Here is a 21,368-nt window from a genome sequence, read left to right as displayed (position 1 = left end):
CTCTGAACTTCTTGGCAATGGCACCCCTTCCATCTCCAGCTGACCCAGAAAAGCAGGTTACAAAAACTAACCTTTGTTCTTCAAGATTTAAACTTCGTATTTTCCTGAGCAGTCTCTCTGTATTATTTTGCATTTGCCCTGCTGACTAACCAGCTTCTTCTTTCATTTGTTCCTTTGTCCTCCCCTACCTCCCACCCTCTCTCCCTCATTTTCTTCCTTTCCTTTCTTTCTTTTCACTCTTGCATTTAGTTTACTCAGATGCCAGATCCTTAAAACTAACAGTGGCTATGAAAGCAGGTCCTATCCATTATTTACTGGTTGAAATAACCTTGGTTGAGGTATTCAGCCTCTCTGTGCCTCAGTTTTCAAATGTTCAAATGGGCGTAACAATCATATACTCACATTGGGAGATTAAATGAGATAATGTGTTAAAGAGCTTAGTAATACAAGATATTAATCAATCTTAGTTGTTGTTATGATTATTATTATTAATCAATGGAGGAAAACATGAATCCCAGTGGATTCCCTGCCCTGGTCAGGAATAGCTCGGAAGCAGGGTAAGGCTTTGCTGGCTCATGTGTTAGGCCTTCAGTGGAGTGAAGCTTAGGAGTGGGGGAGGCTGATACCAGCACCATCCTTGGACAGCAGCACAGTTAACTAGCCTCAGATCCAATGGCACACTTAGCAACCATCCCCAGGTCTAGCAGCATATTTAACCATTTAACTGCTGAACCAGAACGTGGGGGGCAGTGTCTCTCCAAATGGGGGATACTGGACGTTTCTGCTTTTGAAGCAACCATAATATTCTGTTTCTGCTTGAGATTCCTTTTGGAAAAAAGCAATCCTTCAACAACACTAACCTAGATAGTCTCACACTGTGGGGTGTGCATCTCTTCTCCTTTCCCAAAGACCCTGGAAAACCCCAAGTAGAGAGGACAAGTTGTTCTGGGAATCACCACTAACAACATAGGACCCTCACTTGATTCCACACCCAGTAGACTCAGGTCCCCTTGTCCTTTCATCTGGGGATTATCTACACCTAGGAACTCCAGCAAGCAAAATGGGTTGGGAGGAAGTTGAGTTGGAGGGGATAGGAATTACATGGGAGGACATAGCCATTGGGAGTTTGGGACTAGGCAAAAGAAGGATTCAAGAAGTAGAAATCCATCTACTATGGATAGTGGGGTCAGGCAAGAGACGGCTCAGGTACAAAGGGATGAGAGACCAAGTGACTAGAGCTGGGGCATAAAAAGACTTGGTTTCAGGAAGAAGACAGAAACCTTATTACTAGGTCTGAGCAGAGCCAGCAGTGCCTGTAGGTTTACTGCCAAGTCACTGAGTGCTGACCCACAGTTCCTCAAATTCCCCAAATAACTGGGGAAAGCCAAGAATGCATGTGAATATGAGGGTCAGATGCCTGTAGCATTGGGGATGGGAGGCCTAGGGGAGAAGAGACAGCATTCAGGAAGCCAGAGAGATGACCGATTAAACAGCCAGACCATTCACCTGCAAAACCTTTAGCAGGCAAGTTCTCCACATGCCCAAGGCATCACAAGTTCTGGCCTTTCCTATTTACTGGAAGCCCATTAACGAGCCATCTTTGTCTCTCCTCTCAACGTCACCCTCTAGGTGGGATCTCATTTCCATAACAAACAAGAAAACCCAGAGAGAAATCACCCTTTACCAGCCGGATGACAGACAGTTCATGTTTTAATTTCGAAAGGCTGAAGGATCATCAAGAAACTCTAATAGTTCTTCCTGTCCAGGAGCACCACTTCTGTTTCTAGAAGAATAGCTTCATTTACTGGTGTTCGCTGTGTGCCAGGCCTTGTGATCAATACCTGAAACGCATCATCTCATTTGCTCCTCACAGCACTATTTAAGGTAGGTTGTGTTATGAGGCAGGCGTGGTTCAGATGGCTCACAAGCTAGTGAACTGGTAATGTAAGCACCAAGATACAAACCCAGGACAGTATGACTTAAAAGGTCGCCTCCCAAAACATTCTGTTAATCATCAAAACTGGAGCACTCCTTCTTGGGGGAGCTCCTGAGAGCTGCACAAGCAGCTTGCCTAGCTTCCTTCCAAGCATTTCTGTAGGACTTTGTTGTCTTGTAACTTCCACTCTCATTGTGCCACCTCCTGGCGGCCCTGCTACCCTGAGAGCTGCCAGGGGAAATCTGAGCAAGTTGGAGAATTCCTAGTTACTGACCTGTAAGGTTGTTTTGCTGAAGCTGTATTATCTCCAGCTATGCTAATGGCCTCGAAACACTCTCCCCACTAGCATGAACTAGGACAAAGCCCTGCTAGCGTCCTATTTACCTTTTTGATCTTCAAAGGGAATTAGGAAAATGAGAACCTTTCACCCACGAATCCCTAATCCTTTTTTTTTTTAATTTTTTTTAAGATTTTATTTATTTGACAGAGCTAGAGAGAGAACTAGAGAGAGCACAAGTGGGGTGAAGGGCAGAGGGAGAAGCAGGCTCCCCGCCGAGCAGGGAGCCCGATGCAGGACTCGATCCAGGGACTCCAGGATCATGACCTGAGCCGAAGGCAGTCGCCCAACCAACTGAGCCACCCAGGCGCCCTTCCCTAATCCTTCTGAGGCACAGGTATGCACGCCTACCTGAAGCCAGAGCCCCGAACAGCTAACAACAGAAAGAAACACCTTTCAGAGAAGCAGACTTACTGACTTGTGACTGCATTTTACATTCACTTGGGGTCCCTTCAGACAAAGCATTTTCTTCCTGCCCGCATTGTACTCACGTTCATATTTTCTGTCCACAGTGACCCCATGACCCCCTGTGGTGCCCTGAGGATGCATCCCTGGAAGAATGGAGCTTCTTCCTACTTACGTGAAGAGAAGGGCTCCCCCTCAGCTAGAGAGGACCATACAATAATATGACACTTCTGACTGGACAAAGGAGGCAAACACACTTTTCTTTTTTTTTTACTAATTTATTAATAAGTTTATTCTTCACTCATAAAAAAGAAAGTATTTTTGGCTTTGAAATCATGACATAAAATAAAAAGGCAAATAAGTGGAAATTGCCAGCTGCAAGTAGGTAGAGCAACTCATGCTGAAACCTGAGCAAGTACTCCGTGCTTTGGGCCAGAGCAGGGGCAGGCGAAGTGAGAGCCAGAGTCGTGGGGCCAGTGGAAACGCCCAGTGAGCTCTCAGGGCCGCTCAGTTCCCAGAGCTTGTTTGGTCAGCTTACATAGGAAGCCAATCCTCCCTTCCCTCTCTCTCTCCTTCCTTCCTTCCTCACCTTTAACTACGGGAACAGTAGGCAATAGTGCTTTGATGCTAGGCTTTCTAGTTTGTAGGATAGTGTTGTTTCAACATGTTTAACCTACTTGTTTTCAACCTTCAAAAACACAAAACTGCTAAAATCAACTGTAACTAAAAGCCATTTCTATTTTTGGTCAGTTATCTGCTGTAGGCAAAGCTTCATGTAGGAATTTTTATTGCGGATTTCTATGACTGCATCCCTAACAAGCTCAATGAACATCTGCGGCCAAAGCTTCTGCAGAGCCTCGTTTTTCATGTTGATTTCCGTGGCTTCCTTCACAAGGTCCTCCATATACATCTTGCAGAATTTCTTTTTTTCCTTTATTTCCTGTTAAAAAAAGAAAGTTTTGCATTGAATCATAGTTAATCCAAGAGCCAAAGGAACAATTAGCTGAACCAGAGTAGCATGAAATTTCAGAGTCTGTTCTGAGCTTCACCCTTCAGAGCAGGAGTACTTTCTTAGACACTCTTGACACAGAGCTCTGCTTGAGTAAAGACAGCAATGAGGAGCTCTCTACTTCCCAGTCCACTCCTACCTCTATTAGACAGCTCTGCTAGCAGATGTTTCTTTACTGGAACCACCCGGATCGCAACTACTATTTCTCTGTTGGTAGACTTTCTCCTTTCTCAGGTAAGGGAGTTTAGCTCACGCAAGACAGATGAACGCACAGCTTCGTGGCTTCAAGTGGTAAGTGTATCAGGGCCCTGATACTGACAATCTTAGTTGGTATAAGGTTAGTTAATATCCATACACATACATGAAATACCATACTCTGAATTCAGTCTGTATGTTAGGAAAACTACACTGATTCATTAGCCCAGACCATTTGGACAAAGTTGGGGAAAAGTGTACAAGAAGGAAGAGGAAACATACATAAGCCTGGGACCCAGAACTTGGCCTTGAGAGAAACAATGCTCTCACTCAACGTCTGGGTCTGGAAGTCTGCAAATGAAAAATCTGGGTCCAAAACACAACAGGGGAAGTTTTGGGCCTAAAGCTATTCAGGCACTGGGCCTCAATTTCACCTAGAGGCTGAAACAAAACGAAATGTTCAATATAAGAATTCAACATTTATGTTGGCTATTAATACTTATGAGGAGGATCAAGGCATGATGATGCAAAGTGCCATAATATATATGGAAAAATTAGTGGAATAGATCAGACAATCAGAATTATAGGAAAGCAATTCACATCAATGAAGGAGGAAAGAAATAATAAATGTCAATGAGACAATAGGTTTAACTTCTTAGAAAAGAATACATTCAAACCTCCAACTCAAGTCAAAATACCAAATAATTGCAAGATGAATTAAAGAGTTAAATTTAAATATCAACAGATATTGTCATTAAAATTATACATATAAAGACTTGTAATAACAAGGAAAACACATTACAATGTTAAATGGAAAAACAAAAATACAAAATAAAATTTTGATAGAGGTTGGGTTATACACATGTATGTATTCATCAAAACTTAGAAATTATACACCTAAGATTTGTATATCATTGTATATGAGTTTTACCCCAAAAGAAGAAACTATACCAAATATTGAACTCTGATTAACGATACGCATGTTGAATTACTTAGGAAGAAGCATGCTAATGTCTGCAATTGAAGTGAATTAAAAAATATAAGGTGGAGGGCGCCTGGGTGGCTCAGATGGTTAAGCGTCTGCCTTCGGCTCAGGTCATGATCCCAAGGTCCTGGGATCGAGTCCCACATCGGGCTCCCGGCTCGGCGGGGAGCCTGCTTCTCCCTCTGACCCTCTCCCCTCTCATGCTGTTTCTCTCTCGCTCGCTTTCTAAAAATAAATAAATAAATAAAATCTTTAAAAAAAAAAAATATAAGGTGGATTGATGATGAATAGATGTATAGATATGGGACAAAGCAAGGACACTATAGTACAAAGTTAATAGCAGAATCTAGGTTTGGGTGTATGGGCATTTACTGTAAAATTCTTTCAACTTTGCTATATGTTTGAAGTTTTCATAAAAAAGTTAGAAAAAGTATAAAGAAAATTATTGGAAGAAAATATATTGAAGTATCATTAAGATTGCCTTTGAGTTGTGAGACCATGAGTGTTTTTCTTTTTTTCTATTTCTCTTCCTTTTCCAAATTTTTACAATTTCTAAAACAACAAAACATATTTTAGATTCTTGATTAATTAACGTAAGTTAATGATGAGTCCCAATTGTCACTAACTTTCCCTAACAAAGGCATATTTTGGAAATTTTCTTATGACATACAAGATTTCTCTAAATAATCACTCACCATTCAGGGGTCAACATGCCGACCTGATTTAGTTCATGCGCTAAAAACAACTGGTCATGAGTTGACCTCGCATTAAAAAATGTACAGATTGTGATGGGCGATAAATAACAAATGGTTCCAGCTGGCTACTTCTCCGATGAACCTAACTTTCTTTAACTCTGAAATATGGCCTGGGACTTAGTCACCTGCACTAAGTTAGCTTGTTGATGAGAACAGCATAGAGCTGTTCCCTTTTAACACTCAGTAAATCTGGGCTACACAGGGACTACCAGGGAGAAAGACAAGTGTGAATCACCAGAGATCGATCAAAAGCTACCAATGAGCAATATTTTACAATGTGCAATACATTTACACAAATAGAAGGCACACAGCATATTTAGTGAATGCTTCTTTTATATATTGCTGAGTTTTCTTAAAACACAATTTTGAGTTATTTATTTAGTTTAAAAGGGGGGGAGAGGAAGAGGGAGAGAGAGAATCTTAAGCAGGCTCCACTTGCAGCGCGAGCCTGATGCGGGGCTCCATCCCACAACCCCGAGATCATGACCTGAGCTGAAATCAAGAGTCTTGACACTTACCTGATTGAGACACCCAGGCACCCCACAATTTTGAGTTTTTAAAAAAGAAAGTCCTAGCAGTAAGACTGGAAAATTTTTATAATAATTTAGGAATAACGAAAATGTAAAGAATTTTTAAAGGATGTATTTTGTTAAATAATTTATACATAATATAAACTTTTTGTAATTGGCATAGTGCAATTTTTGGTGCTTTAAAATTTCTTACTATAGCTCCTTCCACTACTTCTTTATAAACATGTTGCTACAGAATTGCATCTGCCATAATAACCCTTAATCAGTAACTGTTGGAAAGCAGTTTTACTTCATCATTTCTTCTCTCCTCCAAGCCAATTACTCCCAACTCCATGAAGCATACTCTAAACTCATCAGGTATCTGCCAGGACGACTCACTCTGCCTGTCCAGAATGATCCCGTTAAAAGCACATTAGAGATACCTCTCTTGCCCTGACCCGTCAAGGAGTTATTGCTCTTTGAATAATGCTTTTTCCATTCTCAAATGCTTTCATATACTTATTTTTTTCCTATCCCACAATATCCCTGTGGGGTTCATAAAGCAAGTATTGTACAAGTTCAATCCTGATGAGATGAACTCTGTACAATATTATTTCATTGAACTGAAACTTTGTTGTCATGAAGATGGTTTGGGAAAAAAAGTCAAAGGTGGGATCTGTTGTGGAACGATTTTAGCTATAATGGTTCTTGTACTGGGGTACAATCCATAATCTCCATCTCATAAATGAGAAACGAAGGTCAACAGAAGTTGAGAGACTTGCTCACGATTACACATCATCTACTAATACTTACTTACCCAGAGAAAACTCTAATCTAGTCTTTGAAGGACCTGCAGCCTAAGTGAAGAGATGGCCTACACATATGAAAAGCTAACTAAAAAATATTAAACAGTAACTAAGGGCTGAATGAGATGTTTAGACAGCAAATCTAATCAGTGTTCAGAAAGAGAGAGCCCTTTGTGGTCAGGAAGACTTCAGAAAGTGGCATGATACACTTTGAAAGTGTCCAAGGTCAGTAATCAGGAGGTCTGAGTTCTAGAGGCAGCTCCATCAGTAACTCACCGTGTGATCTTGAGTAGTTCATCTGAGTCTCCAGTTTTCCTCATCTGTCTAAGAACAGGACTGGAATCATTAGTCCCTTTCAGCTCTCTGACTCTACATCCATCTTAGATCTTTTTTAAAATGAGGCAGGAGCATGGATGAGCAGCTACCAAGCAACAGAATTATACATGTTGTACGTATAATTATACATGTCATATGTATAATGGAAGGGTCTGCTTAGCCTGATTTGTGAGGAACTCACTACAATTAATTCCCTCAACAACTCAGGATACACCAAAGAGACTGACTGAGCACTCTATGCTGCAGTGATTTAAATATTTTTCAAGAGGTGAGGAGCATGGTCTAAGTGAAGGAAAGCTAGACTGTAAGTCAAGAGAGTGATTAAGGAACTAGGGCAAGGTCTTTCAGGTAGTAAGTGGTAGAATCAGGGGCTCAGATCCAGGTCTCCTAGTGGCCAAGTGTTCTTTCCAAATATTACTTGGCTTCAGATTCCTTCTCCCTTTGACATTTCTCAAAACAGGAATCAACATTCCCTGTCCTGACTTTTTGATTGCTTATTTACTGCTCAAACCACTTTGAGACATTGCTTATATGACTCCGCTGAAACGACTCCTGTTTTAAACAAACAAACAAACAATGATCTTGATTGTCAAGTTTATGACATTTTTTTTCTTCTGGTTTGTGCTCTTTGGGTGTTAGAAAATCACAGTCTATTCAATCAAGGTCATAAAGATTTTCACCTACTTTTTCAATGAAAACTTTAAAGTTTTGCTTTTCGTACTTGGGTTTTCATTTGATCTGGAGTTAATTTTTGTTGTATGGTGTGAAGTAAGGGTTCAATACGTATTTCTGATTTGATATTTAATTTCCTCAGTACCATTTATTAAATTGTCTGCACTAATCGGTAATACCTCCTATCTGTATCCCCATATACGTGGGATATATGTATTTCATATACATGGGATAGCTCTGGTTCTCTTTTGTTCTCAGGTCTATTTGTCTATTCCTACACTGCCTTCATTACTACAGCTTAACAACAATATTTGATACCTGGTGAGACAAGTTCTCCCCACTTTTACTCCGGCGTATTTTAGGTTCTTTGCTCTATCAGATAACTTTTGGATCAGCTGGTGACATTCTACAATAACCCTGTCCAAATTTTGATTAGAACTGTCTTATATTTATGGATGGATTCAGGAAGACTCTTTCCCATATAGGATGTTCCTGTCCTTGAACATGAACTATCTACTTAGTTCTTCTTCCATGTTTTTCAATAAAATTACATAATTTTCTCCATAGAGGGCTTATACATATTTTATTGCTATTTATACCTATACAGTATTTATTGTTACAGTAAATGGTATATTACTTTAAATTTATTTTTAAATAGGTAACATAGCCTGTATTGGGTTGTCAGCCCCTTTTCTTACTAACTGATTTCTAAAAGTTCTTTATCATTTAGGAAGATTAGTTGTAAACCATCTTTTCATTTCTTTTTTGTCTTTGCTTATTCTATCTCCCTGAAGGTCTTTTTCATGCAGTGCCACATATGTATTTTCCAGGATTTCTTGAAAAACCTTTATACTTTTATTATAAACTTTAAAATCTCTGACCCATTTGGAATTTATGTGATGTAAGATATAATGTCTGAATCTAGCTTTCTTTTTTCCTCCATTCCCTAATTATTCCTAAATCATTTATTGGATAGTCCACATGACTTGAGATACTTCTTTATCATATAATAAATTCTCTTTTGGGGCACCTGGGTGGCTCAGATGGTTAAGCCTCTGCCTTCGGCTCAGGTCATGATCCCAGTGTCCTGGGATCGAGTCCCGCATCGGGCTCCCTGCTCCTTGGGAGCCTGCTTCTCCCTCTGCCTCTCTCTCTCTCTCTCTGTCTCTCATGAAAAATTAAATAAAATCTTTAAAAAAATAAAATAAAATAAAAAATAAATAAGTTCTCTTTTGTATTTCGATGTACACTTGAATTTTCCATTCTATCCCATTAGACTATCTCTTTATGGCCATCCTGTTTGAATTGATATGACTTTATAATATACCTTAATACCTACTAGTGCTAGTATTCTCAATATTCTTCCTTTTCAGAGGTTTTATGCTTATTTTCCCACATGTACCATAGGGTCAACTTGTCTCAAAAAACCCTCAATGAAAATTTTTGGCATTTTTATTGAGATCATATTAAATTTTTAAATTAACTTAAGGAAAACTGACATTTTGCTTTAGATCCTTCTTATCCAAAGCATGGTAGGTTTTTCCACTTGTATAAATCTTTGGTGTGCTTCATTAATGTTTTAAAGCTTACTTCACAGAAATCATGCGCATTTATTAGTTAGTTATTATTAGGTATTTTATCTTTTTGTGTTACTGCTGTGAGTTGGGTCTTTTCTTTCTGGTTGTCATTTACTTACATGGAAGCTGTTGATTTCTGCTCCATTACTGAATTTTTTATAGCTTTTATAGTTTCTCAACTAATTACCTTGGGATTTCCAGAGATTCAATACTATTGTCTGCAAGTAGTAAGTTCACTCCTTTCCGAAACTTTCAAGTTACCACTAATCTCTTTTTCTTGCCTTTTTGCATTGTCTGTATCGATAAATGATAATGGCGATATTGGACACCCTTGTCTTGAAGCTGACTTCATTGATGCATTAGGGTTCTACTGCTGTGTAGCACATTACCTCAAACTTGGTGCTTAAGACAACACATTTCTATCATCTCACAGGTTCCAAGCATCAGGAGTCCAGGCACAGCTTAGTCAGGTGCTCTGCTCAGGATGTCACAGGGCTATAGTCAAGGTGTCAGCCAAGCGGTGTTCCTTTCTGAAGCTTGGGTCCTCTTCCAGACCCAGGTGGTTGTTTGAACAGAACTCAGTTCCTTGCAGTTGTAGAATTGAAGCCCCATTTTCTTGCTGGCTGCCAGCAGGGGGCTGCTGTCAGCTCCTAGAAGCTTCTTGTAGTTCTTGGCCATGTACCCTCTCACATGGTGGCTTACTTCTTCAAGGCCAGCAGTAGTCTGAATCCTCTTTTAAAGGACCTGGTCAGACTTACCCAGGATAATCTCCCTTTCCATTAACTCAAAGCCAACTGATTAGAGACCTTAATTATATCTGCAAAATCTTTTTACCCTTGCCATATTCCATTGGTTAGAAGCAAGTCACATGTTTTACTGCCACTGAAGAGAGGGATACCAGGGTGTGGGAATCATGGAGGACATCTCAGTCAGAATTCTGTCTACCATTAATGCTAATGTTTCTAGAGTTTCCCCATCAAGCATGACATTTCCTATTCAATTTCTATTTATTCTATTTGTTGATTAAAAAAAATTAAGGATGGATGTTGAATTGTGTGAAACGCCTTTTCAATGTCTAAAGAAATAATCACAACTTTTCACTTGAGATCAACCAATCTACTGATAGGAATCTTCCTTGGATTGCTAGAATAAACTACACTTGGCTACTAAACTACATTTAACATTCTGCTGTAGTCTCCTTGATACTCCTCCTTTTTTAAAGGATTTTTGCATCATTAATATTCTTAGGTTTTTGCTCTGGCTTTTCTTTTTCTGTGCCAATCCTGGTAGGTTTTAGATTTAATGTTATGATGTCTGCCTTAAAAAAAATGGAAAAGTTTTCTTCTTTTGCAATACTCTTGCACAATTTAAAAATCACTGGAATTGTCTGTTCTTTAAAGATTGGTTGATTTCTCTGTGAAATTGTTCTTGTTTTGCATACAGCTCTTTGATATTTTTCTAAATTTCTTTTATGGAAATTAGTATTAATTTTTGGCTCATGGAACTGAATTGCTTCAAGAAGACAAAGACTTGCAACCCTGTCATTTTGGCTTTCATTTTCCTCCTTTGGCCACATCAGGAAGCCCCTACTAGCCAAAGATTAAATTCAATCCTTTCACATGGCCCTCTTACTACCTTTCTAGTCTTTTCTTTTAATATCATCTACCTCAGTCTCTGTGCTTCTTAACAGTGAATTGCTCATAGCTCCTGGCTCTCTCCTTGTCTTTTTATGCTTCTATGCCTTTTATTTATACTGTGCTATTTCTCAGAATTTCCCTTTTCCCTTTGCATATAGCTACATTTTATCATTTAAGACTGTTATCAGGAAGATTCTTCTTTGGAAAGCCTCCCTTGACCTGGATAAGATATCCCTCCTATACTCTTTTGGTATACTGATTTATAACCATCCCTGTACATGTCTATCTCCTCCATTAGGATGTGAGATCTGTGAGGATAAGGACAGTAACTTCTTACAGCCCAAGTAATATATGTGACAGGTGTTTAACACATGATTTTTGAATGAGTGAAAGCATGAATGTGGGGGTCGGGGAGGATTTCAAGGTATTGACTTCAAGCATTTGAAGAGTTTTCATGAGAAAGAAATGAATTCTCTTTTCTACATAAGGTGGTACTAGGGTCATGAATTAAAAGTTATTAGGAGGCAGATTTCAGCTTCACATGAGTAAGAATTTTTTCACCAATGGAATTGTTCAGCGATAAAGATAAAGATAAATTACTCATGAAGCAGTAATTTTTGTACTAGAAGAATTTGAAGCAGAATCTGAACATCTTTTAGGATGCTATAAAAATATCAATTGCATTGATTTTTCAAGGTATTTTCAAGCTGAATCCTTAGAGCCCCTATGGGTTCCGAAGAGATGCTTCAGGACTGGGGGAGAGATGAGGAAAAAGGAAAAGAATAGACAATCCAATCAAATGAAGCTCTGAAGCCTCCTTTCCCTTAATAACAACAGCTGCTCGGCTGTTTTTGCTTTGTTTTGACATACTGGGTTTCAACTACAGTATGGTTTGAATAAAGAGTTCCATGGCTTTTAAAAAACATCTGAAAACCACTTGCCTGGCCATTTTACTGCCATATATATATATATATATAAAATACATATATAAAACCTGTGTGAGTTATATAAATATAACTCACGGTGCTTTGCACATCAGTTAAAGATGTTCAGTCAGTGAGTGCTCCCTGCTCTCTTTGTCTTGCTCTTATGCCCTTCAGTCCCCTCAAAATCTCTTGCAGAATCTTCACATTCTATTATTATTTAGAGGATTTGTTTCTTCAGCTTTCGTGTGTGTTCCACCAAGGCAGGCACTGCATGCTTTTCTTCTTTGCAGCTCCTGTGGCACCCTAACATTGTATTCCTCCAATAAACCTCTGAATACAAAGAAGTAAAGAATTAGTTCCAGCTTTTCTGGCTAAGCAGCTACAGTGGAAACAGAATAGGTTAAAATGACATCACACGATTAAGGACGCAGAAGTTAATGGTGTAGAAGAATGAAAGCAGTGAATGAGAACATCAAGGACACAACCCAACATGGGCCAGTTAAGTATTCACAGCAAGCCCGTATCTCTTGTCTTAATTCAGACAGAGCAGAACCCTTGGTCCACTTTGGTCTAAATTTTTGGTACAGATTTCTTTGGAACATTTTTTTCTGCTGAAATAAAGATATTGGAACTATGGACTCTACTTCTTCCTAACGCCATGATGCCTACTGTCTCCAGCTGTACATAACATAAGGCTGGCTAACTTTCCAGGACACAAACATGTTATCTTCACTGATCAAAGGGAGAAATATACAACTGCCAAGTCCCACGCCAGGTGGGAGATATCCAGGCATCAGATCCCAAAGACTGATGGTGGTTTTACCTCTAGCCTTTCGTTATAAAAGTCTCTTGTGGTATAATTTAGCATAGCACGGTTTGTGTTTTCTCCTACAAGTCTTTTGCTATCGCTGTTTTCTTCATTGACAAGACCAGGTTTTTTTCCTTTGGTTTCTAGCAGATACCGGAATTGCTTCTTTCTGTAGAAAGACAGTCAAGAGATATAGTTATCAGTGAGATTTATTAAAATGTGTCTACTTTTTGTTGACTTTCAAGGGAAGCATATGCTCTTTGGAATGTCTGTTTTATGAGTTTGAGTTATTTATTTGAACTCAGTTCAATACCCCGATCTTTCTACTAATTAAGCTAGTCAACCCAAATTCTTTTGTTTCACAACTACCAGTCACCAACATAAACATGTCTCAACCATTTCTAAAGTGAACAAACTCTACCTTAAAGAAATCAATACAAAATTTAAAAATCACAGAGCACAAAACAACCCAATTAAAGAGTAGTAGGCCAAACTTTTTTTTTTTAAGATTTTATTTATTTATTTGACCAAGAGAGAGCACACAAGCAGGGGGAACAGCCGGCAGAGGGAGAAGCGGGCTCCCCATGAAGCAGGGAACCCAATGCAGGGCTCGATCCCAGGACACTGGGATCATGACCTGAGCCGAAGGCAGACGCTTAACAGACTGAGCCACCCAGCCACCCTAGGCCAAACTTTCTAAGTCATTATCTTTCATAAAACATATATTACCTCTTATAAATCACACAAATAGTTCGTGATTCCATTATGCAGCTCAGTAGTATTACTCACAGTTAGAAAATGGAATGGGGGGGGCGCCTGGGTGGCTCAGTCGTTAAGCGTCTGCATTCGGCTCAGGTCATGATCCCAGGGTCCTGGGATCGAGCCCCGCATCGGGCTCCCTGCTCCGCAGGAAGCCTGCTTCTCCCTCTCCCACTCCCCCTGCTTGTGTTCCCTCTCTCACTGTCTCTTTCTCTGTCAAATAAATAAATAAAATCTTTAAAAAAAAAGAAAAACAAAATGGAATGGGATACTGGTTTAACTTTAGGCAAAACCAAAATAAACAAAACCTGAAAACCTCCAAGTGTTAGCATATTGGGGCAAGATCCTAGTAGGAGGTAAATAATGAAACTGGAAACTTCATTTGATTATGAAGAATATGAACAGTGTTTGGAGCATCACTGGCAGACCCATAAGCCTAGACAGAGAAATGCAACTCATCTCCTGTGAAAGTTGATTTCTGGTTTCCACCAGACTTAGGGTGTCTCTAAGTGAAGGGGTATTACTACTTTACTATATATAAACCAAACTAAAGATTAGGAAGAGAAGAAGAATAGCTCTTTACCCTTTTCTAATTTAAAAGCATAAAACAGCAATTTTAGGGTGCTTGGGTGGCTGTCGTTAAGCGTCTGCCTTCGGCTTGGGTCATTTTCCCAGGGTCCTGGGATCGAGCCCCACATCGGGCTCCCTGCTCCGCGGGAGGCCTGCTTCTCCCTCTCCCATTACCCCTGCTTGTGTTCCCTCTCTCACTGTGTCTCTCTCTGTCAAATAAATAAAATCTTAAAACAAACAAACAAACAGCAATTTTAGAAGTATTTTAAGGAGTACACATTTTGAAAAGTATAAAGAAATAGATAAAAATCACCCATAAATCTATAGCTCATAAATCTATATAAATCTAAAACACTGTTCACATTCAACATATTTTTTTGCAGGTTTTTTCTACGAATTTTTGTAAAAAGTTAAGATCATACTAAACATCTGATTTTGTACACTTGTTTTCATTCAGTGCTATGTAATCAGCATTTTTCTATGTCATTAAAATTTAATGAATGAATAAAATTCAATTGTGATGTTAATCAATTTCCCTAATCAGGCTCTTGTTTTGGATATTCAGGTAGTATAATTTTCTCACTTTTATAAAGAAAAAAGTGAGTAACATATAGATCTTTACCTGCATTTTCTTTATTGACTTTTTAATTACCAAAGCAATGCATATGTACATTTTATCACTTATATTAGTCTTTTCAAATAATCAATTTTTCATTAATCCTGTTTTTATTTTTATTTTGTTAAAGATTTATTTATTTTTTTGAGAGAGAGAGAGAGTGCTCGTAAGTAGGGGAAGAGGTAGGGTGGGCAGGGGAGAGAATCCTGAAGCAGACTCCTTGCTGAGTGGTGTCAGATGTGGGGCTCAATCTCAGGAACCTGAGCCCATGACCTGAGCCAAAACCAAGAGTTGGATACCCAACTGACTGAGCCCCCTAGGTGTCCCTCGTTATTCTGTTTTTAATGTCATTATTTCTTTTAACTTCCTTCAGGATTATTTTGCTTTTTTCTTCCTAACTTCTTTATTTTCTTCTCCTAACTTCTTTAGATAAAGGTTTAGCTCATTCATTTTCAGCCTTTATTCTTTCCTAATACATGCATTTCAAAGGCTAAAATGTTTTCATGTAGCATCATGTAACTTGATTCCACAAGTTTTGAAATGTGGTATTTTTGTTATATTTCAGTTCAAGGTAGTTTCCATTATAAAATTGTCTTTAACCTGTGGGTTATTTAGAAATGTGTTTTTTGATTTCCAGATATATGGAGATTTCCTGGTTAACACTGAGTAACTGAGTTAAAGCTTAATTGCATTTTGAACAGAAAACATGGGCTATGTAAATCCTTTGGAATCTGCTGATAATTGCCTTATGGATAGTATTTGATCAATTTTTATAAATTTCCATGCATGCTTAAAAAGAACATGTTATTGGGGGCAATGTTCTTTGAATGTCCATTAAATCAAATTTGTTAATCATGTTGTTTAAGTATTTTATATCCTTTTTAAATTAACTACTCAAAAGTATATTAAAACTTCCCACTGTAATGGTGGGGTTATAGTAATGTCGATTTTTGGTTTATAGGTTTTTAAGGCTATGCTAATAGGTGCATACAAATTAAATTAGCAAATTTATCTTAATATTTCAGATGAACTGAACTTATTATCATTTTGAAATGATCCTCTTTATTTCTAGTATTGCTTCTAACCTTAGTCTATTTAGTCCTCAATGGCTACTCTGTTTTTATTTTGGCCAGTATTTATGTTGTTACCTTTTCTCACTTTTTCACTTTTAAACTTTATGTAACCTTATGTTTCAGATGTGTCCCTTGTAAACAACATATAACTGAACTTCATTTTTTTACTCAATCTGACAATCTTTGGCTTTTAACCAGAACAATTAATACATTTGTATTTTATCATTGATAACATTGATGGTAATAATTACGAGCTCCCTTGAATTCATGCCCTTTACAATGTGATTCTGCAGCTAAGCAGGCTACCTCCTGCTTAGACCAGGCCTCAGGAGTCCTTGCATGTTTTTTCTCTCTCTCTTTTTTTTTTAAAGATTTTGTTTACTTATTTATTTGACAGAGAGAGAGAAACAGCACGAGAGGGGATAGGGTCAGAGGGAGAAGCAGGCTCCCCGCCGAGCCGGGAGCCTGATGCGGGACTCGATCCCAGAACTCCGGGATCATGACCCGAGCCGAAGGCAGTCGCTTAACCAACTGAGCCACCCAGGCGCCCTTCCTCTCCCATGAAAACAAGCCCAGGCAGATTTCTGGAGCATGAGAGACCAGGTGGAGCAAAGACAACTTGTCCTAAGGCCTCCCTAGATCAGTTTATAGCTGGCCAACTCCCGAACAAGTGAGAGCCCAGGCTAGATCAGCAGAGCTGCCTACCCAACCCATAGGTGACTGCAGATGCATGAGGACCCCAGCTGAAGGCACAGCCATCCAGCTGACTTGCAGACTCAGGGGAGAGAATGACTCTTGGTCTAAGCCTCTGACTTTTGGTACAAATGGAATTGCTGATACAGTCATATTTAGGTTCAATCTGACATTTTCTTTTCTTTCAATTTGACCCACATGTTCTATGTTTCTTTTCTCTTTCTCTTCATTTCCATTTCTCCCCCCTCCTCCTTATTAGTTTAGAAGCTGTACACTCTTTATTCTTTGGTTACCATAGAAATTAGAACATGCACTCTTAACTTACTAACATCTGACCTTAATTACTATAGCTCCTTCCTAGATAATACAAGGATCTAAAACACTGTATCTTTATCTACTTCCTCCTACACTACACTATTGTAGTGTAAGCTAATTCTATATATTTTAAAACCCACAACACATAATTATTGTTACTTTATACAGTCAATGTTCATTTGGCTTTATCCCACAAATTTGGTATTTTCCTTGTTCTTTATTTAGCTCTTCTTGCACCTCAGACCTTCTATCTGGGATCACTTTCCTTCTGCTTAATTACAGGCTTTATAATTTCTTTTAGTGCAGGAATACTGGTGGGAAATACCCTTAGCTTTTGTTTTTTATTACTTTGCTTTAAAGTGTCTTTATTTTATCTTCATTCTTAAAAGACATTTTTACAGTGTATAGAAATCTAGGTTGTTGGCAATTAATTTCCTTCAGTACACTGAATATATGTATTATCCTGTCTTCTAACTTCCACTGCTGCTGTTGTGAAGTCAGTTGCTGATGTGCACTCCTTTAAGATAATCTCTTTTTTCCTGGTTGTTTTAGAATTTTTTACCTTTATAGTTGGTGCTCCTGGTTTCACTGTGAGGTGACTTGGGTAGATTTCTTTTAGTTGAATACATTTGGAATTGATTGAGCTTGTCTAATGTGTAGATTAGTGTATTTCATCAGTTCTAAAAAATTCTTTGCCATTATTATTTTTTTTAAGATTTTATTTTATTTGTTTGACAGAGAGAGAGAGCACAAGTAGGGGGAGCGGTAGGCAGAGGGAGAAGCAGACTCCCTGCTGAGCAAGGGGCCCAATGTGGGGCTCGATCCCAGGACCCTGGGATCATGACCTGAGCCGAAGGCAGACATTTAACCAACTGAGCCACCCAGGCGTCCCTGCCATTATTTTTAAATATTACCTCTACCATACCTTCTTTATCTTTTTGAAATTCCAATCAAACATATTTTAAACCTTTTTACTCATTCTATCTCCAAATTTCTTAACTGCTTTTCCAGATGTTCCTTTCTCTTTGTGCTTCATTTGACAAAATTCCCTCTAAGCTATTTCCCAAATTACTGATTCTCTTTTCAACTAGGTCTAATTGGCTGTTAAACCTCTTAAGTTTTAATTGTGTGTTTGTTTTTTTTAAGATTTTTTATTTATTCATTTGTCAGAGAGAGAGAGAGAGAGCACAAGCAGGGGGAGTGGCAGGCAGAGGGAGAAGCAGGCTCTCCACTGAGCAGGGAGCCCAATGCGGGACTCAATCCCAGGACCCTGGGATCATGACCTGAGCTAAAGGCAGATGCTCAACCGACTGAGCCACCCAGGCGTCCCAAGTTTTAATTATGTTTGTTGTATTTTTCATTTACAGAACTTCCTTTGGTTTCCTTCCAGATCTGATGGATCACTTTTTAAATTTTCTTGTTGTTTCCAGGTATTTTCAAACTTGACTAATTATATCATGAAATACACTATGCATAGTCATTTTATAATCCTTATGAAATAATGCCAAAATCCAAAGTATTTGTGTTGTCACCTCTTCAGTACTTTTATGGAGTTTTCATTTTTTATTTTATCCAAATTTTTAGTTGTTTGTAGTGCAAAGAATTGTCAAAACAACCTAACTTACCATTATTGGAGAAGTCTAATGTATTCTCAATAAGAACTTCCAAATTGCACAAACATACATAGGGTAAAACTTGAAAACCACTCTTTAACTACTCAACCACCATTCCTAACATCCACATCCTATCGGGTGTTCATCTTTTTAACTCCCTTTCTATGCCTCTGTATTTATACATATACATTTATTTTGTTGCTTTTAAAAATAACATCGGGTCATAATATAAATGCTCTTTTACACTTTATTTTATTTAATGAACTATCTGTCTCTGGATCATTTCACATCAGAACAGAAAAACTACTTTAATCTTTTTTTTTCCTTTTTCTTCTTTTTCTTATTGTCTTATAATGATTGTAATGTACACAGTATCATATAGATACTACATTCATAGTTTAGAAGTATCATGATTTGATACTTGACTTTCCCTATTGTTAGGCATTTAATTACTTTCTAAAGTTGGGTTACTACAAACAATAAAGCAATGACAGCCTGTACCTAAGTTTTCTGTGCCCATGTATGTGCATTTCAATAGGCTATATTCCCAGTACTAGAACTTCTGGGTTCAAAAATATGATAGATATTGCTAAACTACTTCCTTCATGAGTCTGCATCAAGTTACACTTCCACCAATAATGTAGAGTGTATATTTCTCTGAGTACTAATAAACCCCCAATATTATTAGTTCTTAAATTTTTTACTCAATCTCATAGGCAAAAATGAAACCTCATTGTTTTAATTTTTACTTCTCTGATTACAAGTGAGTTGGATCTTTTCTTACAATAATTGGTCTTTTTTTGTTGCTGTTGTAAAGTCTTTATATCCTTTGCTTTTACTTTCATGTTGATTGTCTTTTTCTTACTAAATTTGTAGGACTTCTTAAATCTGTTAAATGTGTTGCAAATACATTCTCCCTGTCTGTTCATGTCTTTTGACTTTATGATGTCTTTTATCATACAAAAGTTCTAAATTTTTGTGAGCTAAATGTGTCAAAACTTTAAAAAGTATTAGAAAGTATAGCAGAATGTTTTGATAAACTTGAAGTGATGAATGCCTTCCTAAGATACAAAATTCATCTTGTTTAGTTTACTGAGAAATTGAGGGGGGTGGGGAGAGGGGTTAGCCTGGTGATGGGTATTAAAGACGGCACGTATTGAATGGAGCACTGGGTGTTATACGCAAACAATGAATCATGGAACACTACATCAAAAACTAATGATGTAATGTATGGTGATTAACATAACATAATAAAATAAAATTTAGAAAAATATTAAAAAAATAAAAATAAAAATAAAGTTTACTGAGAAATCACACTGGGATTGTTGCTTGGAAATTTAATAATTACATGATTTAATTAAAATAAATTGACATTTTTATTAAGCCTCAGAATTCATTAACAATGTACATCTCTCCATTTTTTGGACTTTTTTTTTTTATTCCTAATTTCACTGTTTACTTCTTAGTTACTTTATGTCAGGTGGATTTCCTGATATTTTATCATTTTTATTGCCTCTATAAATGGGATACTTTTCTAATACTATTTTCAAGAATTTATTATTTTAATGAAGAAATGCCAATTATATTTGTATGCTGATATAGTGTCTGGTTTCCTTGTTATATATTCTAATTAGTTATAAAAAAGTTTAATAGTTGAGTTCTTGGATTTTCCTTAGAAAATGGTCTTTATAAAGAGTCAATTTTTGCTTTTACTCATCAACTATTCTTCTTTCTTATTTCTTTAAAAGTTACTTTATCTTGGGCGCCTGGGTGGCTCAGTTGGTTAAGCGACTGCCTTCGGCTCAGGTGATGATCCTGGAGTCCCGGGATCGAGTCCCACATCGGGCTCCCTGCTCGGCAGGGAGTCTGCTTCTCCCTCTGACCCTCCTCCCTCTCATGCTCTCTGTCTCTCATTCTCTCTCTCGCAAATAAATACAATCTTAAAAAAATAAAAAATAAAAGTTACTTTATCTTCATGAATTTCTTGCCTCCATTTTCTTTTACTGTACTTTGGTATTTTTCTAGCTTCTTGAGATGAAAGCCTCATTCATTAATTTCTAATCTTTCTTGTTTCCTAACAAGTATATTAAAGATATATCATTTCCTCTCAGTACAGTTTTAGCAACATCCCACAGGCTGTGACACAGTGTCCTTATTATCAAATTCATTTATATGTGATTTATAACTTTGGTTTTAATTTATTCTTCAACCCAAAAGAGTTAAAGTACTTTTTAAAATCTTTTTTAAAAAAGGAATATGATAATAATAATAAAAAGAACAAAAACCAAAACAGAAATAAAACCCAAAAAGGTAATTCGAGCAGTTATCTATAAGCATACAGTAAAAAGAAAGCTTTTACACACTTTTGGAACCCTAGTGTCCTCAGCTCAACTCCTAGAGACAGTCATTTTTTTAAAAATCAAATATTTTAAAATTACACAAAGACATCTTTGAAATGTCTGCCCCATATCTCATAAATTGCAGTACACTATACAACCGTCCTATAACTTCCACTTTTATTTTCTAAGACATCTTACAGACTGTTTCATATCAGAACCACTAATTATTTTTTTTTCTTTTGTCTTCATCTTTATTTATTTATTTATTTATTTTTTATTCTTATGTTAATCCCCATACATTACATCATTAGTTCTAGATGAACTGTTCCATGATTCATTGTTCGTGCACAACACCCAGTGCTCCATGCAGAACGTGCCCTCCTCAACACCCACCACCAGGCCAACCCATCCTCCCACCCCCCTCTCCTCTAGAACCCTCAGTTTGTTTTTCAGAGTCCATCTTCTCTCATGGTTCGTCCACCCCTCCGATTTCCCCC

The 21,368-nt window shown here is 37.8% G+C and overlaps 1 protein-coding gene and 1 non-coding gene across 2 annotated transcripts in view; both read right to left on the bottom strand.

Moving 5' to 3' along the window:
- The window catches only part of LOC102750267 (uncharacterized), a 612,045-nt gene that overhangs the window by 353,883 nt on the left and 236,794 nt on the right, over nucleotides 1–21,368 (bottom strand). The window lies entirely within an intron of this gene.
- Nucleotides 2,963–21,368, bottom strand: part of LRRC49 (leucine rich repeat containing 49) — a 154,190-nt gene continuing 135,784 nt past the window's right edge. Inside the window, exons 13-15 of the mRNA XM_081829717.1 lie at nucleotides 19,262–19,500; nucleotides 12,909–13,062; nucleotides 2,963–3,618 (exon numbers count right to left, since the gene is read on the bottom strand). Of these exons, the coding sequence (XP_081685843.1) occupies nucleotides 3,415–3,618; nucleotides 12,909–13,062; nucleotides 19,262–19,500 (597 nt within the window). The 3' untranslated portion in view covers nucleotides 2,963–3,414. The remainder of the gene's footprint in view (nucleotides 3,619–12,908; nucleotides 13,063–19,261; nucleotides 19,501–21,368) is intronic.

Source organism: Leptonychotes weddellii, chromosome 9 (assembly GCF_054177405.1).
Source record: "Leptonychotes weddellii isolate Sample4059 chromosome 9, ASM5417740v2, whole genome shotgun sequence".
NCBI classification, from domain to species: Eukaryota; Metazoa; Chordata; class Mammalia; order Carnivora; family Phocidae; genus Leptonychotes; species Leptonychotes weddellii.
Note: the sequence above shows the minus strand (reverse complement) of the source record. Positions and strands in the feature narration are given on the sequence as shown.